The sequence below is a fragment of the Filicampus tigris genome, chromosome 4 (genome assembly GCF_054856515.1).
Source record: "Filicampus tigris isolate MCC_2025a chromosome 4, RoL_Ftig_1.0, whole genome shotgun sequence".
NCBI classification, from domain to species: domain Eukaryota; kingdom Metazoa; phylum Chordata; class Actinopteri; order Syngnathiformes; family Syngnathidae; genus Filicampus; species Filicampus tigris.
Window position 1 is genome coordinate 11,256,566 of NC_141220.1, and position 26,156 is coordinate 11,282,721.

General features: G+C 39.4%; 1 protein-coding gene and 1 long non-coding RNA gene across 3 annotated transcripts in view; both read left to right on the forward strand.

Annotated features, from left to right (window-relative positions):
• Nucleotides 1–26,156, forward strand: part of abtb3b (ankyrin repeat and BTB domain containing 3b) — a 94,059-nt gene that overhangs the window by 52,110 nt on the left and 15,793 nt on the right. For both annotated transcript variants that reach the window (XM_086027097.1, XM_086027098.1), the window contains exons 2-3: nucleotides 18,134–18,274; nucleotides 23,653–23,857. In XM_086027097.1, the coding sequence (XP_085883223.1) occupies nucleotides 18,134–18,274; nucleotides 23,653–23,857 (346 nt within the window). The remainder of the gene's footprint in view (nucleotides 1–18,133; nucleotides 18,275–23,652; nucleotides 23,858–26,156) is intronic.
• On the forward strand, nucleotides 1,953–3,932 carry LOC147148482 (uncharacterized). The gene is made up of 3 exons (XR_015086356.1): nucleotides 1,953–2,146; nucleotides 3,266–3,404; nucleotides 3,777–3,932. It is a non-coding gene; the product is annotated as an uncharacterized LOC147148482 (long non-coding RNA).

Sequence of the window (26,156 nt, forward strand, 5' to 3'; positions counted from 1 at the left end):
TTCAGTCAGGACTTTGGGAAGGCCATTCTAAAACCTTAATTATAGCCTGATTTAGACATTCCATAGCCACTTTTGATGTGTGTTTGGGGGCAGATCCTGTAGGAACACACAACTGTGCCCAAGACCCAACCGTCGGGTTGATGATTTTAGGTTATCTTAAAAAATTTGAAGGTTAATTTGCTTCATTCATTATCCCATTTACTCTCTGTAAAGCAGCAGTTCCAGTGGCAGCAAAACAGCATAATACTACCACTACCATGCTTGACAGTAGGCATACTGTTCTTGGGCTCAAAGGCTTCACCTTTTCTCCTCCAAACATATTGCTAGGCACTGTGGCTAATCGGCTGAGTTTTTCTTTCATCTGACCACAGAACTTTCCTCCAGAAGGTCTTATCTTTGTCCACGAGATCAGTGGCAAACTTCAGTCATACCTTAAGGTGCCGCTTTTGGAGCAAGGGCTTACTTCTTGTATGGCATCCATAGCGATGCAAAACACGCTTGACTAAACACTGACACCTGTGTTCCAGCAGCTTCTCATTTTTGGCAGATCTGCTTTTTGATGGTTCTCGGTTGACTCTTCGACCTCCTGACCAATTTTCTCTCAACAGCAGGGGATAGCTTGCATTTTCTACCTGATCATGCCAGTGACAGAACAGTGCCATGCACTTTTTACTATCATTGAGTTGTTTGCACTGTTGCTTTTGGGTCCTGCAGCTGCTTTGAAATGACTTTCCTTTCTTGTTCAAGTCAATGATTTGCTTCTTCAGATCTGTGCTGAGCTCCTTTCCCATTGTAGCGTTGTGGGCGTTTGTATCCAATGGGTTCTGTTTAAATAGACTGAGAGGAGTCACCACCGCTATAGTCACTCATAATCACTCACAATAAGTTGAAAGGACAAGCTATGAAGCTCATTTCATTGACACAACTTTCTAAGTCACCAAAATTACAAAATCATGTTTCTGCATGACTGATTTTTGATCCAACAGACTTGGTCACTTCTGTACCAATCACTCTATCAGAGAAATATCAGAGTTGTTGGCATAACTGGAAACTTGGGAGAGCCAAGACATATTACTGTAATGTGAACAACATAAAAGTTACAGATCAGGCTATAAATGCACTTTTTCGGACTGCGCATTCTCTCTCTCTCTCTCTCTCTCTCTCTCTCTCTCTCTCTCTCTCTCTCTCTCTCTCTCTCTCTCTCTCTCTCTCTCTTTCTCTCTCTCTCTCCCTCGTATGGATTATCATTTCATAAAAATAGGCTCACAGACGCACGCAAATTAATTAAATACTCAATTACATGTTTATTTAATTTTGGCACTCTAGCTTATGTACACTAGTCGACAGTATTTTCAATACAACTCAATGTTTGCTATGCTGCAGAATTGGCATGTTATCAGGAGGACATCGCGGCTACGCAGAGGACATTCTGCTGCAGACAAACTTCATGAGCCCACAGGGTGCACAATAAAGAAATGAAATTGCAGATAAATACACAAATAATTAAATGAACCTGATACTGACCTGAACATTTGAAATAACTAACATATCGAACATGATTAAAGGCACTTATGTTTCAGTGTGTCAACTCCAATTTAGTTCGACAAAAGAAAGAGCAATAAATTAATAAAGTGCATTTATTGAAATATTTAACATTTAAAGATAAATGAGAAAAAAAGTTGTAAATAAAGTCAATTATTAATTACAATAAGCCTCAGTTTTTTCCCCTGCAATTTATTTTATTGGTCCTGAATCTGTCATGCAGTGCTGGCCTCATATATATTAATTTGTAAATATTAAATGTCACTTCAGTCTGCATTCCACACCCTAGTGTTGGCCAATCAGCTCCCTCCTACCTTGTGTGTCTCGTCCAGGTGTTTCTCGTTGTCTCATCAGTATGCTTGTATTTAAGTTCCTAGTTTTCGCTCGGTCCTCGTCGGATCATTATCTCTGTCATGTTGTTTTGTTTCTCCTGGAGTTGTGTTTTGGTTCTGTAGTATTTCTTTGCTAATTTGATTTTGGACTTTTCAACATTAGTTTGTGCTCGGTTTTGTTAATAAATATCTTCTTCAGTTCTCCTCCCTCCCTGCATTTGGGTCCTCCATCCTGGAAATGTGACAGGAAAGGCCTATACAGCGCATGGATGGTAATTCTGCCTCCTTTTACCTGAAAATGGAAACACATATGTGAAACAATATGAAATTTATAAATTAAAAGTTAAAAATGATTTAATAATGCATGACCACAGAAGAAAGTACTCAATGAGCAGCATACATCAGTTATCATCGTCCGGGCCTGTGTGCCACGTCCGAGCCAACAGGGCGCGTGGCAAATATTGATGTTGATGATGATGATAATAATAATAGTAATAATAATAATAATAATAATAATAATAATGATAATAATAATAATAATAATAATAATAATAATAACAACAATAGATTATATTATGATTTCTAAATAATATGAATAAATAAAGCATTAACCTCGGTATTTATTGTATTTTATTCATATGTTGATAGAATGGATCTGTTATGCCAATATTGCTTAAAGGCTAATTAAATAAATCAAATTAAATGTGTTTCATCTGGACACACCCAAGACGTCCAGGAAGACATGTAGGAGAGTAAAAACACTTTCACATTCGTAGCCCTTCAGCTCCTCACTATTTTAGTCATTTATTAATTTTTTTCTTCATTGGCACATTTTAAATGAGGAGCATCCTGACAAACAAGTGTCCTTTCTTTTTGCGGCAGATCTCCGAATAAAAAAGCTGCTAGTCAATCAGACAATTAGTGAATTGGTATCACCTGTGGTTGGTTTTTGTGCTCTTTGTCAAACTTGGACCGGGCTGCGAAAAAAACACTCACTGAAAGCGAACCGACCACGTCGTACAAAGTGATTTCTTTCTATTGCATGTTTTGAAATTGGCTACATTTGTTACTGAAAATCTGAAAGTTAAGTGAGAACTACCAAAACTGAGGTGCAGCAGGGAATATTGACGAAAATGAATGAAATAGTAATTCTTATCACACTTCAAATCCCAAAAGCAAGTCATCAGTCAGTCATTTATGCATCAAGCTTCCCAAACCTTTTTTAAAGTTTCCATATTTTCGCTATAAAGTACCAGAAAAGAGGTTTCAAAGCATCTTCTCTTGAGATTTCACTTTGAATGATGGCATTTCCGATACGACTGTTCCCACATCATCAAAGTGACAGGGATATTTGCTAAAGTTGGCCCTGAACAATGAGGGTCCTTCCTCAGCGGAGTCGGGGTGGGGAAGAAATAAGGAGCAGCACATGGCCACGGGCCTCATCAGTCTCTGCCAGGCATGGCCCACTTCCAGTCTGTTTGGACGCTCCGCACAGCGACCGTGCACGGTCAGGAAGATAGATTACACTAGGTGAGTTAAACAATTACTGAGCAATTTGTAGCTCAATGCATCATATTTTGAGAGTCTCCCAACCTGAAACCACTCGGGGAGCAGCAACGTTTGGAGAAGAAAGTTCAAAGAAGGTGTGAAAGAAATTACTTGCTGTTAGGATTTGGAAAGGAGTACAGGGACCATTGTTTCTACGGCCAACTTATGTATTGTTTTGGCATGTTAAAAAGGAAAGTATTGTGCAATACAAAAAGGAAAAGTTCCAAAGCATTAACAAAAAGACAAAGTACAAAAACATTGTTGCTGTGATCCATCCAGAGCAAACCTATACTGAAGTGATGTTTTTAAATCCGTTTCGAAACGTTTTAACGAAAATTTCTGGTGTCTTTACAGGACTGATACTCTGCGTTGATTCTTTTAATTTGACTTTACCAAGTCAACTATTTTTACACTTTACGGTCTCAGAGCAAAAACAAGAAAATCAAGCATCAAGACATTTTCGATGAGGTAATGAGAGTGCAGCAATCACGTCTTTATAGTGACGCACGACCCAGCAAGCGTCTGTTCAGTCTGGCAATGGCATCATGATCACACTGACCACAACAGATTGTTTTTGCCTATTTGCAGTCATTCAAGCACTAGAAAGAGGAGGCAGGATTGAAAATAAATTGAGACTCATTTTATGCCATATTGTTTTGTGGCCACGATTTGAATCTATTTGAATATCCTGACTTCATTCCACTTTCCAAAACATGCATGTTGGGTAACTGAAGACTCAACATTGTCCACATGTGGTAAACGGGCATAGACTCCAGCGCACCTGCAACGCTATTAAAGATGAGCGGTATCGAGAAAATGGGTGTATTTTTTTTTTTTTTGTGGTCGGTAGTTTTAGCCCTTCTCTGTTTAGCTGTTTGGTAGTTTTTATTCTTTTACATTGTCCTCGTTTGTCATCACCTCTAACATCAAGTGCTTCTGTTTTTCCCAGAAAACAATGAATCATGCTTTCGTCTCTCTTACTGCACAAATGCTCCCTTCAGATTCTGTGCTGCTTTTGTCAAACTGTTACAGTACAGCAGCATTTTGTTTTGGTCTATTTGGTCTGATATACATGAAAAATTCAAACGAAAAGTATAGTTATTTCCAGGTCTCTTTATCATAGCAACTTTGAAAATGTTCATTAGCACACCTAGCTAACACTTCATGACTTCATATATGCAGACGAAGAGGCCGACAAACGTACACAGTCATAAAGATACAAAGTGATGCAGACACACAGACGTAAGAACCATTCGACCATTACACACAGCCTGTGACTGTACCTTCTCTGCCTGGAGGCGTTACTGTCTGATGTGCTTTGCACTTTGCTTCGTATTTATGCTGCGGAGTTTTCATGTCCACCAGTGGCTTTGTTTAAAAGCAGCCCGTGTTTACAACCAGCTGGGTATGATGTCATCCCTGGCCTGGAGGAAAACATCCCCTTGTAGCAAAATCCCATTTTCATGGCATTAGTCATATTCTTTAATTACTCGAGTGCCCTCAGTGCTAAATGAGCAATTACATCAAAACATTGTTGCATTTAGCTGGAGTGCTGGGACAATCTGTCAATAGGAGCCCTCCAAATTCACCGTGTTTTTTTATCCTCCTTTTGTTGACTGCAACAGGCCACTCAAAATGCATGCAAGCTTTTACAAATCAGATGACATGGGAGATGGATCTATCAAAGGCCACGGCCTTCATAGAAGGTAGACCGTGGTGAGGGGTGACAGGGGAGGGTGTGCGCACGGCTCAATGACTTCACATTCTTCCCCCTTGTTGCTGATTGCCACTATTGTCTGCACAGCCTCCCGCGGGAACTGTACTACTCGTGGGTACTACACACTGACCTATTACCCTTCGCGGCAGAAAAGAGTATCAAAAAGAATGAAATAATAGCAAGTGAGCTTCTACCTTGGGGCTGAGTAGCACAGGCAAGAGGGAGACTGGTTTCCCTCTGATTGGATATGATTACGTAATAGTTGTGCCCTTGTTGTGCGCCGGTCACCCGTCACAAGTCATTTCTATGTGTTCTTGTTCTATCTATTGTGTGATGAACTGTTTTTTCCAGCATGTGTATTTTTTGCCTAACTTCACCATGACGGTCCTTTTTTTTACCTCACATTTTCTTTGTATTGCTAAGCTTCTGCAAACAAGGCCACAAATTAACATTATTTTATTACATATAATGCAATAACTGTATGAAAAAAATCAGTCTTTCAAATTTTGTATCTGTTTGACACTACCCGAGGTAAACATGTAGGAATACAGTAGTTACAACTTTATTTTTTTTACATAATTTGAAATATCTAAATAAATACATGCCATTTTCTAACGAAGTTGGATAGGCTTCATGCTGAAGATAAAATAAAAAAATAGAAATCATCATCAAAATCCCCAAAATATAATGTGAAACTCTTTTTCTCTGTTGCTTTGAATTATTCAAGTCTGCTGTCCGGTTAGTATACCGCTATTTATTTATTTTATCAAAAATTCATGCTGTTCTGTGTTTGAACATATGCTAACATGCTGGTTGCATGGAAAATGTTATTTTTCACCTTGATGAAAAGAAAACGATCCTACACTTAGGTTTGACATTCATTTTTACACATCACATTGAAATATGAATGATATGTTTTGCAACATACTCTCAAGGCTTGAAATAAGCGGATTCACTTCACAGTTTCCAAGTCAGAATGCACATTTTGTGCCTCGATCAAACACATTGAAAAGCAATAATACGATCGGCCGCTTATGTGGCAAAACGCAGATCTGCCAAATGTTACGGAAATCGGAAAAAACGTTTTCACTCTGCTTCATAAAAGACTACTATTCAGCACCGAGAAGGGGGACTCCAAAGGCGGGGAACGTAACAGCCTTGGTGGGTCCCTCATAAGTGATCAATTAAGCGAGGGGGGCTCAAGTCCGGTCCTCAAGAGCCCCTATCCAGCCTGTTTTCCATCTCTCCCTGCCTGCAACACACCTGATTCAAATGATCACAATCGTTATCAGGCTTTTGCAAAGCTTGCTGATGAGCGGATCATTTCAATCAGGTGTGTTGCAGGCAGGGAGAGATGGAAAACTCGCTGGATGGGGGCTCTTGAGGACCGGATTTGAGCATCCCTCCTGAGTTAAGAAATCCTCGATCGTGTGTGAGCCTGTATTCTACTGAATTGAAGCATTTTACCATTTGGCCAAAGTGTTCAAATTCACATTAGAGGCTAACATTTTTTCGGGAATCCCGCACGTCACGGGAATCCCACGAGATGGGAGTCAAAAATTTTTCCCTTAATCATGGGATTGGGACAGTACAGGATTAAAAGATTACGGGAGCCGGTTTATCCATTAATGAAACCAAAAAATCCTTGGAGATTTCATAAGGAAAAATGAGGTGACAAACTGTTCAATAAATGAGTAAAATGCAACTTTTTTATTTTATTTTTTTTAATGTAGCTGATCTCCAAAATTGGAGCGTACTGGAGTGGGAGTCATTCTGAACGGTAGCACAACGGGATTCGTTGGGACAGGATTTATTTTTCTTATTTTATTTTTTTTTAACTATGGTCCGGGACTGGTACGGCATTTTTCTCTGTGAGACTGGAATGGGACTACTGTGAAAATCCACTCCTGTGTCACCCTCTACTTCACGTACATTCAAATTAGTTCTGGCGGCTACTAGCTTCCTTATTCATCAATGCACAACCGCTAATCTCACTTTGGCTATGTCAGACGGCTTGTGACGTCACTGACTCAGTGAAGGGCTGTAGTTTGGAGCACAAGGTTGTTCATTAGGTGAAATGTGTTCAGTAAAAATATGCTCTAGTTTATCCAAATAAACGATTCTATAGAATTTTCTGTAGGATACTCAAAGACTGAATGAAATATTTATTATTGCAGCGCCACATTCAACTCTCCTGTTATATTGTTGTATTTTTATTGCTTAAAGAACCTTTCAGATCCAGGGATAACCGGCAAAGAAATGGTGTAGGGTAGCAGGTTGTGAGGAAGACCCAGATGCGGAAAGGAAACAGCAGATATGATGATGAGTTATTTATTTGTGGTAAGCATAGCAGGTTCCTCAAGTTGTAGGGAGCGTGTGCAGGTCGAGGCCGGTGGGGACATGCAGCACAAGACTGAGGTCAGGTTGGTGGCAGCCAGGTAGGTGCAAGGCAGATGTGCAGCAAACAAAGGCAGGCAGCAGGCCGGAGCTGGTGAAGACAAGCAGGCAGGAGTAATAGCACCATCTCCAAAGTTACTAAGAACATCTGGACACAATTAACCCAAAACTGGAGTGTAGAAGATCTGGCAGTGTGCTGACATCCAAAACCATCTTAAAAAGGGCAGCTGTTGATTAACAGCAGAATTACATAGATGCTCCTCAAATTAAGTCAAACATATCTTCGTATGCTGTATGTTGTCTGCAAATTACTATCACAATAATAGCCGTCCATTCATTTTCTACACCACTTGTCGTCACCAGAGTCGCAAGTCAGCTGAAGCCTATCCCATCTTTTTTTCTGCCAAGAGGCAGTCTTAAATTCTGGACTGGTTGCCAATAAATCCCAAGGCAAACGCAAAATTACAACAACTCACAGTCACATTCACAACTATGGCTAGTTTTACAGTGTTGACTTCACCCAACATGCGTGTCATTGAAATGTGGGAGGAAGTTGCAATACCCAGAGAGAACCTATGCAAGCACGGGGACAGATGTAAATGCACACAGGAGGATCCAAACCAAGATTTGAACCTAGAACGTCTTGAATGTCTGAGGTGGGCTAGCCTTTTTTGTCGGTCTGCCCTCCGTCTGCGACCTGTGTACCCTTACGTCCTCATCCCTGCGTTCTTATTCATAAAAATTAGCGTCCTCCGATCCTCGTCCTTTTAATGCACCTCCGTCCTTACATTACGTCCGACGGACCGTTCCGTCCCCGGAATGCCCAGCTGTGGTGAATGTGAGGCAGATGTACTAACCATTAGCGCTAACTAACAGTTAGTTAGGTTCATTTCATTCTCAGTGTTTAGTTTTGTTTCAGAGCAGACAAAGCTGCAATTTCTACTCTTTGCATTTATAGTGCATGCTTGCAATAGGGAAAAGTCCTTGATACAGCTTTGTGTCTGCTGGATCACCTCACCTTATGCAGGCCTACTCCATCCATCCATTATCCTAGCTGCTTTTCCTCACGAGGGTCGCAGAGTGCTGGAGGATATCCCAGCTGTCGGGCAGTAGGCGGGGGACACCCCGAATTGGTTGCCAGCCAATCGCAGGGCACACAGAGACAAACTAACATTCACACTCACAATCACACCTAGGGATAGTTTAGAGTGTTAACCTACCGTGCATGTTTTTGGAATGTGGGAGGAAACCAAAGTACCCGGAGAAAACCCACGCAGGCACGGGGAGAACATGCAAATTCCACACAGGAAGGCCGGGCCGGATTCCAACCCACGACCTCTGCACTGTCAGGCAGACGTGCAAACCAGTCACCCACCGTGATACCCAATGGCAAATACTGCAAGAGAAAATTCAGTAGGCCAACCGCCACGCTGTTTCATTACTTTCTTTCGTCATTAGTTACTTATTAGATTCATAAACTCTGCTCCTAAACAGTCTCTTTGGGATGTTACTTTATAAGGATCCAAAAATGACATTATTTCTAGTTGCAACACAGTCTAATTGTATGTCCATTTCTGCAATTAAACACATAAATGGTAGCAATCATTTGAAGCTTAATGGTGGTCTTCACGCTTATTTCATGACTGGTAAGACTTCCATCATCTAATTATGAAGATATATGGCACATTAGCAGTTAAAAGCTCCCTGGTGCCCATGAATAAACAGCATTGCACTGTAGTTATTGGGCGATCGCATTAAGTCAGTTTATTAGTGCACTTTATTGGAATCAGTGTGTTGTTGTATCCATGGTCATGAAAGCAAGTCTGCAAGCAAAACTTCCACTTCAAAATTTAGCAATTTCATTTGTACTTGATCTACATAGGGATAGGCACTTTAATTCCATTGATTGTTTTTTACCCATAGTCAATCAATTAATCAACTGTTATTTTTTTATTGGTTTGTGACAATCTCTTTCTGAATGTTAGGACCTCCTGTTTCATTCCAATGTCATATTGAAGAGACTATTGCTGTCTCCATGGATAAAAGATCCAGAAGGTGAAACGAGTCCTTGAGTAATTTGAGTACATCGATTGGAAAAACGGAGGAAATTTGCTCTGCCTGGAGTATCCGTTTATTTGGTTTGTTCCGTCGGGAACACAGTCAAGTCAGCCACAACTTCAAAATAAACTTTAACTCACCAAAGAATACATGTACATCAATGCCTTTGCACACTTTTATTTCCATGTTGCTCCCGGCAGTGCGTGGTGGTGTGGCGGCTTTTCTTGACTCGTCTTCCCGATTGTAGTCTGTTCATATATCGCCGTCACAAACGATTGCCAACAATAATCAAAATAATGTCATCATGATATCAGATTCAATAGCTATTTAAGGATGCTAAAAAAACATCAAATTAATTACGTTGGCATTGACATTCATCACCTGTTGAGAGCATTAGCGTCTAGTTGCTAACAGTGAAACCCGAAGAGAGTGTCCCAAAGAGAGTGTCCCAAATAGGCCATCTGACTACTTTTCAAAGGCAGTCTAATAGGTGAAAATGACTCACACCTTTGCTGACAGAATGGCACAGTTTCATTTCCTACTGATCTTTGATTTTTCGACTGACCTTCTGATTTTTTATAACAAACCAGGCTTATGCAAATATGCTTTTATAGTGCACGAAATCTCTACTGTGGGTCTCATGTCACTTCATCCCATAGCCCAAAACTAACTACCAACAAGAAAATACAGTTTGCTGCTATGCACATTTTAAATTAAAACATGTTAAATATCTCAAATTAAAAAAGAGATGAATTTTTAAATGTAATATGTTCTTTTCTTTTCTGTATTCATAAATGTATTCATTTTATTTTGATCCGAATACTACGTAGATTGTTTGATAGAATTTTCAATAGGATATCCAAATACCAAAATATTCGGTAGCTGTAGCCCTATTACAATCACATTCTGCTGATGCTAATCTCCTTCACGATCAAGCTGTAAGGTAATTAAAAGTGATTCTGTGTTTGCTCAACAGTTGACGAATTAGCTGAACACGTTCTCTGAAGAAAGCACATCAATAATTGGCGGAGTGCCGAAAATTCCGACTTTTAAATGATCTCTGTGTGCACTTCATATTTGTATTCATAAGGTTTATATTAACCATTCATTGAATGAATCTATTGGTAGTTTATCCTCTGCTCGCATGGCTTCTGTTAGTCCCAGTTTCTTAATTTTAGCTGACATGTGCGTGTATACTTGGAAACTTCTTGCCTTGTGGCTGACCTACGACTAACGTATTACGGGCTTGTGGTTACATCAGACCAAATCGGTCACCGGAGTATCCAAACCAAACTATTCATAGTCTCATTTGCCATAATGACGTAATTTGTCTTGCGGGATCCCCTGTTTGCTTTTCCCACCATTATTCATACGATTGGACGTGCGACATACATGATCAAAAATATTTAAAGCTGCACGGAGTAGGAAAGAAGGTATGACACACCACGTCAGCCTTCCATCTTTGCTATCTGTCCTTCTATGATCACCCGCTCAGATACATATGGTAGCCATCTGGCCTGGCACAACAGCCCCAGTACTCTGTGTATCCATCTTCCATGACAACATGATTAACTCTTTAGGGCCTTTATTTGAAATTCACCTTTTCCGCTTGTCCGTCCATTTTTCGCTTGTCTGAATGCATCAAATAACGTAGTTGACATTATTGTTCCTGTTGTGATTTGCCAACTCAAGGGCTGACTCCACTGTCGCTGTATGTTAAGGCACATCCGTTGTTAGTCGAGAGCAGCAGTGCATTTGAGGATGTGTATGTGTACGTCTGAGCGAGTCCCTCCAAAATAGATTTTAAGAGCAGGGTAGGAGCCACATCGAGGTCGGCATTCCTGCTCTACTGCTCTGGTCAACCCTGAGACGGTGCAGAGTGCATCCAAATGCACAAAACCTGCGCTAGTGTTGGATTGTGCACACAACCTCTTCTGTGTGGTTGCCTCTGTTGTCACAGAGACTAAGGAAGTTTCTTTGAGTCACGTCTTAATGGGAGCTTCTGCACATTATTTATTCTTCAGTAACGATGTCTTGCCAGGAGCAACTTTTCAGCCTCCTCTCGCCCCCTCCCCATCTCTTCGCAGACATTGTAACAGCACCAATGAACATGGTATTTTGAAGGTTTTGCTTTATTAATAAAAAATAATGTGTACTGTATTTCCTCAAAATGACAATACAGTAATATTCCTGATGAATCGTAAAAATTCTTTCCTCTTCGTCCGTCATGTTCTTGTGTTTGCGTCTGTATGTACTGCTTGTGTTTGTGTTTTTCCAGTCCTCTTAGTGTGCATCTGGGGGCAAAGTCTATGGCGCCGCACCTGCTTCCTATTATCATCAGCTGAGTATTAAGAATCAGCAGAGGCCTCTGGAAAGCTTTGGATTAATACTCATTGCTTGCCACCATTGTTTTGCCATCTTTTGCTCTGTGTGTTCCTATTCTGTCATTTGCCTGGCCAGCGTACTTTCCATTTGTTTGACCATCCCGTCAAATGGGAGCGCTAATGTGGTTTCTGTTCATTATGAAAAAACCCTTTTATCATGAAATTGTGTGCCTGTTTTAATAATCTCTAAAATATTTATATACGTCCGCTGATAGTGTAGTGGTACACACGCCTGAGTTGTGTGCGGGCAGCGTGGGATCGATTCCCGCTCAGTGACAGTGTCTATGTGTGCCCTGCGACTGGCTGGCGACCAGTTCGGGGTGTAGTCTGCCTTCGCCCATTGACGGCTGGGATAGGCTCCAGCAACTCCCCGCGACCCTATATAGGATAAGCGGTTTGGAAGATGACATGACATGACACATATTTATATACTTTTTTAAAAATTTAGTCAATAAACATAGTTTAGGAAAAGTCATTTTAGGGTTTGGAGCATGGATGGCTGTACAACATTTCCTTCATTGAATATGGGGAAAATGAACTAAATATTAGTTGTAATTTTTAAAAATATAATGAGATGTGAGAGACTGCTTCTGAAGGTTCTGAACTCCTATTTCTGTGCCAAAGTTTTACTGGGCAGAATAATGCCGTCCAGGACAGATGTGAGATAAAAAGCACATCTTTATTCATGTATCTCAGCTTCCAAATGTTGATTTCATGTTGTCTTTAGACCAACAATTCCCAACCTATGTGTCGTGGCACATCAGTAGCCCGTTTTGGGGATGGCGAAGCACCACTAAGGTAAATCCAAACACCCCAAAAATTTCCCTGAGATTTTATTTACGGTATGTCCTTTTTTAACAAGCTAGACAAGTGCTAAAACCAAACGTACTAGTTAGAAGCATAATATTTTACGTCACTTGGACCAGCGTGCTCAGTTTTTTCCTCGACCCACCGACTTTATGGATGAATGTAAAAGACTTACAGCACATCTCGGAAAAATAAGGCCGGCCGGCCACATTCAGCCCATTCACGCACTCTGCAGCCTTTTATTTTGATATGCATGTGTTTCAGCAGTGCAAGCTAACAAGAGCAGCAACTTGGCTTCAGTGATGCCAAGTTCATTGACTTCTCAGACCATTCATGCAACTATTTTTAAAAAACGGAATAGCGGCAATGCCAACTATGGTATGTGATAGCAACAATCTTGTTTTGTGCACAGTGGAACGAAGAGAGGACTTTGAACTGCAATGTTTTGGGAGAATGTCAGCACACTTTAAGAATATATCCATCCATTATAGATACCGCTTATCCTCACAAGAAAACGAGAAAACCCACGCAGGCACGGGGAGAACATGCAAACTCCACACAGGGAGGCCGGAGCCGGGATCGAACCCACGACCTCTGAACTGTGAGGCGGACGTGCTAACCAGTCGACCACCGTGCCGCCACTTTAAAAATATAGAACAAAAAAAAAAAATGGACCCTGTAGACATGTTTGATAAAAATACCGATTTATTTTATTAAATTTTATTAAATATGGAGATGTGTCATTTTGTGACTGATAATTTAAAAAAAATAATTATATAACAAACTATACCAGAGCTACTACACAAGGGCCAATACAATTTACTGCTTTTTAAAAAAGGAGACATTCAATTCATATTTAACACAACTGAGTTAGCATGTTGATGTGGCAACCATTTCAGTTTTTCCACAAGGCAGCTTCGAAGAATTAATTGCCCACTTACGACTTGTAATATGAGACCATGTTAGACCACTTGACGATTTAGCACAGTTGTCTTGGGCAACAGTACGGTGCCCAAACCTTTGTGAACCACAGACCGCTTTCAAATACGTAATGACGTTTTTTTGACGGACAGTCGAACCGTGGCGCAACGATATGGGAATGGCTCATACAACATATTTTTGTAAAGACATGTTTTTACTTGACTTCTCCTTTAAATACACAACGTGTACCTCTCTTTATATTTTTGTAGGAATATTTACTAATTCTATGTGACTCAGAAATTATATCAAGTTTGCGCTCAGGTATAATCAATTAGATTTAAATTTAATTGATTATACCTGATTCATACTCTACTGTATATTTTGTGTTGCTTACCGCACAAAAAATCGGAATGCACACTTGCAGTGAATTAATTGCCCTAAGGGCATTAAGGGCATTTCTGAAGAAGTCAGACTAGCATCTTTCCAACATCTACCGGTAGTTGCCTGTTTTGTCCGCAGCGGGACTCAAAACATGACTTGCAATCTCCAGTCTTTTCAGATGAGCTTCAACTGTATAAGAGTGGGAAACAGTTGCATTTGTATTTGCATGACTATACACACCATCAGCACACAAAAACTAGTGCTAAACAACATTATTCTGATCATGGCTCCCCACTAACGTCTTGTGCAACTTCACGAGACGGAGAGAGGTCTGTTGCATAGACAGTGACAATCAGGATGTAAGATACTGACAACATATCTAATGGTGCAAATGCACACAGACGTTGGCTGGCTGGCATGTAAGCACTCCTTCAGTGAGTCCCTGAGGGCACACAGTGCTGTGTATTCAGAGAGCCACTGAGTCACCTTGCCTCAGTCCACCCTAAGAGCATTCAGCAATTCACTGTCAGTTCTGCTCTCATTATTATGCCCCACAACCAAAGCTAAGGAGCTGAACAGCTAAATCCTATACTTTTGCATTTATTTTTGCACATTTATTCATAAATGACATGAACAATGGCTTTGTTAGATTCAAGTGTGCCAAACCTGACAGTACAGTGATCCAACTAGGGCTGCAACTAATTATTATTTAACTATTCTATTGACATGACAGTGATTTTTTTTTTGTTTAATTGATGATAAAACTTTTTTTTTTAATTTCCATCCTTTTGTTAAATAAACAGTATATTGTTTCAAATTGACATTGCAGAAAATGCACTAGATGTCAAAATTAATTGATTAATCAACAACTAATCCATCAAATTAATTAACATATCTTAATCGAGTAAACGTTTGGAACTTGTTAGGAGCCATTGTTTAACTTGATCAATCCATTATGAAAATAGTTGTCAATTAATTTCATAAATGATTAGTTGTCTATTGATTACTTGTTGCACGTCTTGAGCCAACAGCCAATAACGACAATAAAGTTGTTAAATGATTAATTTGCTGTTTGTGTTTGTGTGTTTTTGCACTATACAGCAACTTTGCAGTGTTGATCTGCTTTTTGTGTTTCAAGCATTCCAAGCACTCAGCAATATGGATCCCGGAGTAAATACAACAAGTAGTGTTGTGGCCTTTATAGTAGCTTGTGTTGGTATTTCATTTGATGAAATATAGAATTAACAATTACATGCTAATGAGATGAAATAAGAGCTGTATGAGAAATTCTTTCTTAAAGTAGACATTGCCCGCACTAGTTCTGCACTTCCCTGAACTTCCTCACAAAGCAATCTAGTATGTGCCACACCTCTCCTCACCTTTAACCGTATCCCCCGTCTCTCATCTTTGAGTTGCAAACTTTGCATGTTGCCATTGTCCATTTTTCCAATTTACAAAAGAAAATATCATCCTTGAATCCAAATTTAATGATTGGAGATCCTTCCATACAGTACCATTTGTGTTTCGATGGCCTTTGCACTGCGCATAAAAGCATTCAGTGGTTTGCGTGAATGACAGAAAAAATACTCTTCTTTAAAAAGTAAATGGCACTCTAGGTTGAAAATGCAGACTTTAGAATAACTTGTCAAGTCATGTAATTCAAGTCAAATTCAACTCGAGTCTCTTGAAAACAAAGTCAAAGTGGAGTATTTCATGTTTCAGCTAAGCAAGTCGCAAGCCCTAAAACTTATTAGAGTCAAGTCATGCGACTCAAGTCACCCATATTATCCCCAAATGGAACGGCTCACTCTCCTCTGCATTTTCGTCACTTGCTTGTTTAGTTTATCACTTGAGGGGTGGCTAGGCACTTTAGAGACCCTATTATTTGGTGGCAAGATCTTAAAAAGTCAGTGTTTCATGCGATCCCTTGAACAGATAATGAATAGGCTGTTTTAATAATCATCGAGAGAGACGTATGACTCGGATGACAGTCAAATAGGCCTACAATCTCTTCTGTGATGCTGGTCGACCTCTGATTTGTTTATTTTGCATAGCAAATGTTTCCACTGAGGGCAGCACGGTGAGTTAGTGGTTAGCGTGTCTGCCTCAGTTCTGAGGTTCGGGTTTCCTGTGGGGAGTTTGTATGTTCTCCCTATACTTGTGTGTGTGTGTTTTTTTTCTGGGTACAATGGGTTTTTCCCGCATTCCAAAAGCATGCATGGTACTTTTTTAAGACTCTAAATTGTACATACTGTAGGTGTGAATGGTTGTTTATCAATGTATGCCCTGACATTAGTTAGCGCCAAGTCTAGGGATTACACTTCCTGTCTCCAAAGTCAGCTGGGATAGTCTGCAGCTCACCCGCAATGATAACTAGAACAAGCACTGTATAAAATGAATGGATTACCTTTTAAAATTAATCATATTTGGAATACTGTCACTAATTGATTAACTGTACAGGCGATGACATTCGTCCCTGTCATGTATGTACAATTCAGCTCATACATTCATTTTTTTAACATGGCCAGTAAGCTTGAAATGAAATCAAGGTCAAAACATAACAAACACATAATACTCGACTGAATGATAACATGTGACAGGCATACAGTATACCATTAAGCCAGTCTAGCTGGCAGCTAGCAAGACAAGCTAACAACACAAACTAAATCTTCAGCCACTGCTCCTTCTTGACAAATTGCACTAACTGATGAAGAGTATCTAAATCTAAATCCATTATTTACAAAAAAATGGTCAACACTGTTGTTGAGAATGGTACGTCATTCAGAAAGTTGTCACAGAATGCCAAAGTAAAAAGCAAAACGCATGAGTTAATCCTTGAGAGGCTGACATTATGGTTATTTGTTGTCATGTAGTGTGTGGCATACTACACACAAAAAAATCTGTTTTTAGGGATTTAAAAATTATATAAACTTCATGGCATTCTGGAATTTAGATGGCACTATAATTAAAATTGATGTCTTAAACATTACAATGCGTCAACCCGACAGCATGAGCACCATGCAGGCTAAATAATAACAAATTAATTACATTCCTGTCAACCTTGCCTTGATAATAATGGAGAATGGTGAGCCTGCTGTTGTTAGGCGAAGGCCTATTGCTCACAGCACCGCTGTACGCCACAGGCCATGTGGCTACTGTGCTAAATAAATATTTAAGAAGAATGTGGCAGTGGGGAAGGTGCAAGGTGCTCCCGTTGTTTTAAATGAATGGATTTACTTGATCTTTACAATTAACAAAAAACAACAACAAAGCAAAGAGTGTTTTGTGGTTATCGAACAGTCGCTACTTTCCTTTGTCATTGATCTTTCAGACTTGGCTGGGATATTTGGATTAAATATGTACCGGTAGTTGTTCAAGACACCTGACACTTGCAGCAGATGGTAGTGTCTCTTGTTCTTTGTTGCACGTCGTCAGTGGGTGTCATCTCTCTGGTCTAATGCCTGCTAAGCAGCTGCTTTGTGCTTTGGATATGCTAAATACCTGGTTATTATCATTGAGCAGAACGTACCGTAGACCTTGGGGCATTTGTGCCAAATTGGCATATTGAGAGAGAAATGTCTTAAATGGCTGTGGGTGGCCAATATGCCTCACCAGCAGTTAGAAGCAATCTTGTTCTTACTGTTAATTAATTTTCAAAGAAAGTTCTTTGAAGTACTGGAAGCCTACTACGCATGCGCTGATGACACTGATACTTATCGTGTATGGAAGCAGTTACTTAGTTGTAGTAATTTTAACATAATGCGTGTAGTTATGATTTTTAAAATTACATGTGTGTGCAAGATATGTTACAACTCCACGGAGGCGCGTTTGGGCTGTCTGAAAACCTAAGACGCTACGCTTCCCTGTTTGTTTTTTTCTCCCTTTTGTTGTTCTCTCACATCCGCCAAAATTATCCCCCAGAATGATTTATTTTTCCTAAGTATTGAAACGTATATTCAGTACCTTGTGTACACTTGAACTACGCCATTTGTCTTTGTTTATCTTTTTACAGCTTCACTTACCTTCTCACTCTTTCTCTCTTTCAGGTGTGCTCAGTCTACCTGAGGGTCTGACTCTGCAGCAGCGAGCGGGAAAGAATGGCGAGGGAAACGCCTACAGCCAGTCTGAACAGCGCTCTGTTGAACAGTGCTTACTGGCCACACGTGTGGGCAGCATCTCTGAACTCAGTGAGTGATTGCTTGTGTATGCGCGTGTCTGTGTGTGTGTGTATTTGTGCGTGTCTGCGTGCGTGAATCTGTGTGTGTGTGTATTTGTGCGTGTCTGCGTGTGTGTGGCATGAACTGTAGAGTCAAGGTGCCCTTGAGTAAGGCAATTAACTGTCTAACACCTCAAGTGGAGCTACTCGATGGTCAGCGATGTCATACAAGGAAATTGATGATCGACAGCTCAAGTCGAGGGTTAAGCTATGCGAAACAACACACATCTGCCACAACGTTTGATAACAAAGTTATAGGCAAAATATAAAGTCATGTAATCCAATCCAATGACTTGTCTAACATATTCTGCCTTTACATAAATGCTAATCAGTTTTTCTTAACACGTTCAGAGAGGCTGTAATGTAGCAATATTGTGACTGTAGTTTTCTGTAGAAGTGTGCTGCATCATTGAGAGGGCTTTCTAAAATATGGCCCCTCAGTAAAGTAACAAAAATATCAGACACACCTCAGTGCATGGCACCACTACAAACTGTAACTACAATGATAAACTACAGAGCTAAATCTGTAACTCTACAGTTCGCCAATAAACCATTTTAGCATGCAAGTTTGTACAATCACTCCAGACCAGTGTTTTTCAAACCGTGCCAGTGTGCCGTGAGATATTGTCAGGTGTGCCGTGGGAAATTATCTAATTTGTGTGCCTGTGCGGTCTAGCGCCTGGCAGCGTAATCATGTCTTTACTACATTGTAGTACTCTTCCATACCAGCAGGTGGCAGCAGAAGGTAGCTAATTGTCTTTGTTTAGAGACAAGCGAATTAGTGACGCATGTTTATCCAAACAGGCCCATGTTTCTCACTGAGTAAGTATCAGTATGAAACATTATAAAATACTTTTTTCTTTGTGTTTATTTAATTCCTGTTCAAGACGTTATACTATAACGTCATTATTCAATGTTAAAAAACATGCTTATATAAACAAGATAAGACTTATATTGTTAAAATAAGCTTCTTTTTCACTCTTTCAGCTGGTGGCGAGCCGTGGGATTTTTTTAATGAAATAAATGTGCCTTGACTCAAAAAAGTTTGAAAAACACTGCTCTATACAATACACTTATGAATAATACAGTAATGTAAGCTTGCCAAGCATCATAAGGTAGGTGATCCATGTTTGCCATGGCAATGACAAAAATGCTACATTTGTTATTGTGAGCCAGTCTGACAGAAAAATAATTTTCAAGCAATGATTTTCAGGTCCAATCAGCTCATTTTGTTGCTTTAAACTCTTCACATTTGAGTTGGCTGACATTACTGACTGATATGCTAATATGATGGTGGCAGCATTCAGCTATGGCCAAATATTGTCCTGCTACATTAGTAAATCTGTCACTATACAACCCTTGTGTGTGCGTGTGAATGTGCATATTAAGCAGAAATGAATCATCAGGAGTTGCTGTGTCATTAAGTAGAATTCTTTTAAGCCACAGCTGATAAAAAGGCCCCTCTAAAATATAACTGTATTCTGCCCATTCACAATTCACTCATTATATAAACAATATTGAGCATCAGATTACTTTCTGAATGTGGTGTTGGTCAGGGCCAGCAAGGCCTTGTTTGTTGGCCTGATCACTATCAGAAGCACAAACCTACATTTACAACATAAATTGTAGCATTTGTATTTATTCATTCATTATGATTATAGTTAGTTTTGGTTAGTTTTTAACGCAAAATGTAGTTTCAGTTACTTATTGTTTTTTAAAAGGCACTCTCGTTTTTGTTTTAGTCCTTTAGCGAAAATGTTTCTTCAGTTTTGTCATGTCATGTCATCTTCCAAACCGCTTATCCTATACAGGGTCGCGGGGAATTGCTGGAGCCTATCCCAGCCGTCAATGGGCGAAGGCAGACTACACCCCGAACTGGTCGCCAGCCAGTCGCAGGGCACACATAGACACTGTCACTGAGCGGGAATCGATCCCACGCTGCCCGCACACAACTCAGGCGTGTGTACCACTACACTATCAGCGGACTCTTTCTTCAGTTTTAGTTTTTATTATTTTGTTAGTTTTCATTAACTATAATAACCTTGGTCGGTAGCAATCTGCACACTTTAATTCATTTAATAATCAGCCTCTCTGGTGAGTATGATGTATTTAATTGAACTTTTGTTTTTGTCATATTAATTGATCAATATTGATGCTGAAGTGCTCCAAATTATGTACCTGGTACTGTTGCAAACTGTTAAATTTTTGTTTAATATTGATGGTTTCTATAACTGACGTTATAGTGGTGGTATTAAGAGGTGGCTGAAGACCCCAATGAAGGTACTGGCACTAAATCCAGCACGATCCTCCACTACCATTTCTGAATAAATGACGAGTTTATTCACATATATTTGTGTGTTCTACTCTACAAATGGAATGGAACGTCAGTTAGATAACACATGCAATTTCTGTTTCACTGTGTTATCCAACCCTCACAACTTTTTTATTTATTTATTTATTTATTTATTTATGTACTTTTTGAATATAATTTCCAACATTTAGCAGCTAATATAATCACACACTAGATAACCAAATGTATTCAAGTTCTTACATCTACAGGAAGCAAAATAAAGGAAAATATAGTGTTGGTCCAACTTTTTGTTTCATGTTTGCTCTCCTCTGAGGTTTCGGAGTGTGTCTTCTTCATCCAGAATAACATTTGTAATGTCTGAGTTCACTAATGTTGGTCCCGAGAGAGGGCCTACTTCAAAATCACTCGTTCATGCTAAAGGTGCTTGTTGATGTCAGGGCTCTGAAGTACTACGTGCCTTTATGGTCCTTGTGTATCGGTCCATGATGATGCTGGAACAGAAAAAAATATGTATATATATTTCTATACAGATCTTACAAAGTTGGAAACATTGATGTCTTGCTAAGATCCGGAATTAAGATTCAGTGGCAACCGAGGGGTCTAGCTATAGCCTATAATTCCTGATGATTAAATGAATTGATCAAGAGTTGAGTTTCAAGACTTGCCTTTCCTCAATGAACAAGTATCCTTTGAAAGTGGTGACTTGTTCCTTGGTTGAGTGCAAATGCACAACAGCAAAGTCTTACAATTGATCATCTCTTCTTTCTAATGTACAAGACAGTGTTTGGGACAAAACACGATGGATAAAAACAATGATTTGATGTGTTTGTCGTCATGGCATCGACATTACAAAAGGAAGCTTTTATTTGAGTTGTGCACAGCGTCATCGTCATAGTAAACATTTGGTGAAGGAACCGCTTCAGCGCTTCCATCCATTCTAGATTGATCAGGTCGATCAAGGATTCATCATATGCTGACAAGCTAAACACAAGCCACCCAAATAACGTTGGGTTTTGTAAACACACTACAAGAATAATCACAAGTGGAAGGAAAGCCGGCATCGATAGGGCTGCCGCAATCTCTATTGAAAGGAGGCAAGATTGAGGGGAAAAAAATTGAAGATTATTATAATTTGTTTGGAATATAGTTTAGAATGAAATACTCCACTCCTGTCAAATTTGCATCCTGCTCAGGGACAGTCACTGGCATTTGGTTCACTTGTGGAGCATTACTTTCAACTTGCCTAATTGTAATTTTTCATTTTCTCTTCTGCCAAAAGGCCGTATTAGCATATTTGAATTGAAACCATGTCATTATACCTACAGCTGTTATTAACTTGTGGGGGGAAATCACTCAGTCATGCCAAACACAATTTTGTCACTCTGGTCCTCACAATGTTTCTTTGCAAACATGTATGTTATTGAATTTAGTGAATATACTTGGAGCACTTATAACATTCATATATACATTTTCTTTGAGTTTCCTCTGTTGTGTTGATGTCCATAAACTGTACAAGGCAAAGTGTGCAGATAGACCTTTACTTTCTGTGCTCTTGTCTTGTCAGCCTCTGCTCTGAGGTCCATGTTTACTTTTCATTCAACAGAATAACTACATGTCAGGTGGAGGGAGCAGCCTCTTTAAGGAAAATGGAACTACTGATCTTGTTTGGCCTCATTGTAGGGATTATACTGTAAAATGCCAGAGGTGAAGCAATTTAATAGAAAGGTTGGCAATTCAATTACGATATAATGGATGGATGGATGGATGGATGATAGATAGATAGATAGATAGATAGATAGATAGATAGATAGATAGATAGATAGATAGATAGATAGATAGATAGATAGATAGATAGATAGATAGATAGATAGAATGACACTGGGTCTGAAATGCTATAAAGGCTGTTTGCATCTTTAACTGTATTAGATGACAAGGTAGAGGTCTGCGCCCAAATATTTTTTCCAGTTTCTCAACTCACAAGATGGTGATGTCCAGTAGCGGTCCATGCTGCTCCCAAAGGAGATAGACAGCTTCATTGCCAAATGCTCTTCCCTCATTCAGGCGTCCTTTTTACACTCCTCGCTCACATTGTTGAGGCTAAATGGACACTTGGGAACAACAAAATAGCACAATTTAGGAACAAAACAAAGGCTTTGTCTGCAGAATCAACTGTTTGCAACTGCACTATAATACACATGAGTGCACACGCACACAGAACACATATCCAGTTAAGTGAATTTATTTAGACATGCAAACAAGAGCTATTACATTTTACAGCAAAATGGAAATGCATCACAATGTTGGTGGAGGTAAACCAATGACAATGGGTTTTATTCAGCAGTAGGCCATGTTATTTGATGATAAAAATATTAGGATCAGATTTATAAAGGATTCCTGCATTTTTACCTGGGAAAGCACTTGCTGATGTAATTAACATAGAATAAGCTTCCTCGTGGTGATCATCAATGTTTCCGCACCTGTGAATGCTATTTTATACACATTTGAATGCCACCATTGTTGTGAAAAAAAATAAATCTTATTGCCTCTTATAACTCCATAATTTTGCCTTGCACTTAAACATCTTTTTTTGGGACAAAGTGGTACACACTTGAAATGCAAATGGACACAGATAAAAGAATTGTTCCCCTTTCTAATGGAATATGCAGTAAATCAATGTCGTTCTAAGTGAAGAGGATGCAAATTGGAAGGAAATTAAGGCCGGTTTTGCACTAAAAAGCAGAATACAGGGTGACCCCCCTCCCCAACGAAAAAAAAAAAAACGTTCCATGAAAGAAGATTTGAACTTGGAAATTTGTAATGGATTTCTGATGAAAAAAGGTCCAATGAGTATAACGTTTTAATGTGATGTTCTAAGCACAATAAACTAGTTATACCTCAAGTTGCATTTGGTTCTGTAAAAAAATGAATCAATGATGTCTATTAAAAGTTAGGGCCTGAGTTACCCTGCATACTGAACTGAACCCTAATGGCGTGTGTCCTTTTTTGTTATTTTCCCCCTCTATGGTGTGTGTGTGTAGGTGATATGGTGTCACGAGCGATGCACTACCTACAGCCACTGTACACCAAGAACCACAACAATGGGACACCCATCCACCACAAGAGCGCAGCGATACACTGGGCCCCCGAGGCCATCTACACATTGTGTTACTTCATGCACTGCCCCCAGATGGAGTGGGAGAACCCAAATGTAGAGCCATCAAAAGTTTCCTTACAAACTGAGAGGTAAGATACAAACCAGAAAAGTTAAGCAAATGAACAATCCTCCTCACCAGTGAATCAAAACAAACTTGTTGTCAAGGGTCTGTTCAGGGTGTAGGATTTCCATGTTTCCATGTCTGGGCGGGTCGTTTTTTGCATCACTTTTTTTGATAAGTGATCATGGAGAATCACCACTCAAGAGTGTGGGTTAGAGTTACAGTGAACCCCAGTTTATCTTGGGGGACACCTTTGAGATCCACCTGCAATAATGAAAAGATACAACATAGGGAGAACCTATAAAATAGTTTTCAATAAAGTCTTGCTCCTCCAATTTTTAAAACATTTAAACTTATTAAAACACATTCCTTCATCATTCACTTGCACGGTTCAAAGCGTGCTTGCTTCCAGCTCTTTATTTGTCACGCACAGTTGAAATTTACTGTAAACTAGCACACAACAAATTACAATTAAATATGATATATTTGAACATATTCATTTTCAACCAGTACATCTAATTTTGTCTAACAAAAGGCCACTATCTTAATGCGCACACATTATGCAAAATGCCATAGACGGGCTAATTGAATTATGTTACAGTAATTTTAAGAACTTTTAGAATGAAAATTTAAATTCGGGACCTGTCGAACGATCGCTTAAAAAACTGTGAAACCACGGGCGTGCAATCAATGGGGGTCTTCTGTAATAGCATTTTCATTTATGGTTTGGTTTTACCCTTTGTAAAAAATACAATAGACATTACATGACATGAAATATTTTTCAAAATTTTTTGTTGTGTCCCTAATATTAGTAGACTACACAGAGATTTTGCATTTTACGCAAAATCAGTTATCGGTTATAAATCTGTGAGTCTGGATATGTCTGGGTCGCATCGAATATTCCACCAAAATAGCCTTTCAGGATTAAAAAACAAAATCCAATCCCAATCGTTATTAATAACAGTTGAGAACATTAACAGTTCTTCAGAACGTGAAAGAGATTACAGTATTGACCTGGTCCTCTCTCCCATCTCCCTCGTGTCCAGTTGAGTAATAACGTCTGATTTCTTGAGCACCACAACTTTCTCTGTGCATTCAAGACATGTCGGGATGCCCCTGCTCAACACAAAAAAAAAAAACATTCCGTCTCCTGTTTTTTCTTGAAATTGGCCGTTCTCGTCGACAACCTTTCTCTTCATGGCAGGTTGTGTGAGACATGACCAGGACAGGTTGACAGGATATCCTTTCCTTCTACTTGGTGTCATTTCAGAATTACGTTTTACTGAAAGATGTCATAAATCTGAGTTATGGTAGCCCTTTAGTGATTAAAAATACACACAAAACTCACAGAACAATAACACGATGGGGGCTGCACTAGCATTAAACTATGATGTCAAGAAGGGACCGCAAAATATCATCCTGCGGGCCACCAATGACCCCCGCATTTCAGCAAATTATTTTGTTCACTCCAGGGATGTTCTGTGCTGCCATGGTTTATAATCCAAGATTTCTCATCATATCGTCGATGTTCTGTGAAAAACACTTAACGGTGTTTAATTTTTTTCCCCTTTTTTCATTTTTACGTTAACCCTAGAACACCAACGTCAGGTGATTTTCACCCACACATTTTTTATGTGGTATTTTGTATTAGGAAATTAAAGAAGACAACTTCCAATTTGGCATACATTGTGGTACTTGTACGTAAATTGATGAAAACTGTATTTTATCTGGGACATTATATCAGGTTAAATGTACCCGATGTTAGTGATGGTGTTACTAATTTATTGTTAGTGTTCCAGGGTTAATGGGGTTTTCTGCGTTACATTTTTAAAAAATGACTGTTTCTGTTATGGCAAAATCTTCCCATGTAAGTAAATTGTCTCTTTTAATCTGTTGATATTTATTTGTCACATACTCAGATTAAAAACAAAACATCTACAGTACCTGATGCAGACAACATTTTCTTAATTAAATCACCCTTATAGGGGCTGATATTGATTTATCTGTCCGACTCTTGTGTCTTGTAAAATTAATTTATGCTTTACAAGGACCAGACAACTGCAGGGGGACTCAATTTACACCCCTGTACACACTATGCACCCGTCTCACTTCAGCATACAGCAATATAACTGTAGAATCCATAGGTAATTCTCCCTTATCACCCCACAGTACTCATGCACCTCTGCAGACTGAGATTTTATTTCCTTCTACTTCCTCAACCTCCTCCCACACTGGCCGACCAGATTCCTAAGGACTCATAGAACAGCTTTTAAAAGTAATTGTAAAAAAAAAAAAAAATACAGAATAAGTCCTTTAAATGACCTTAA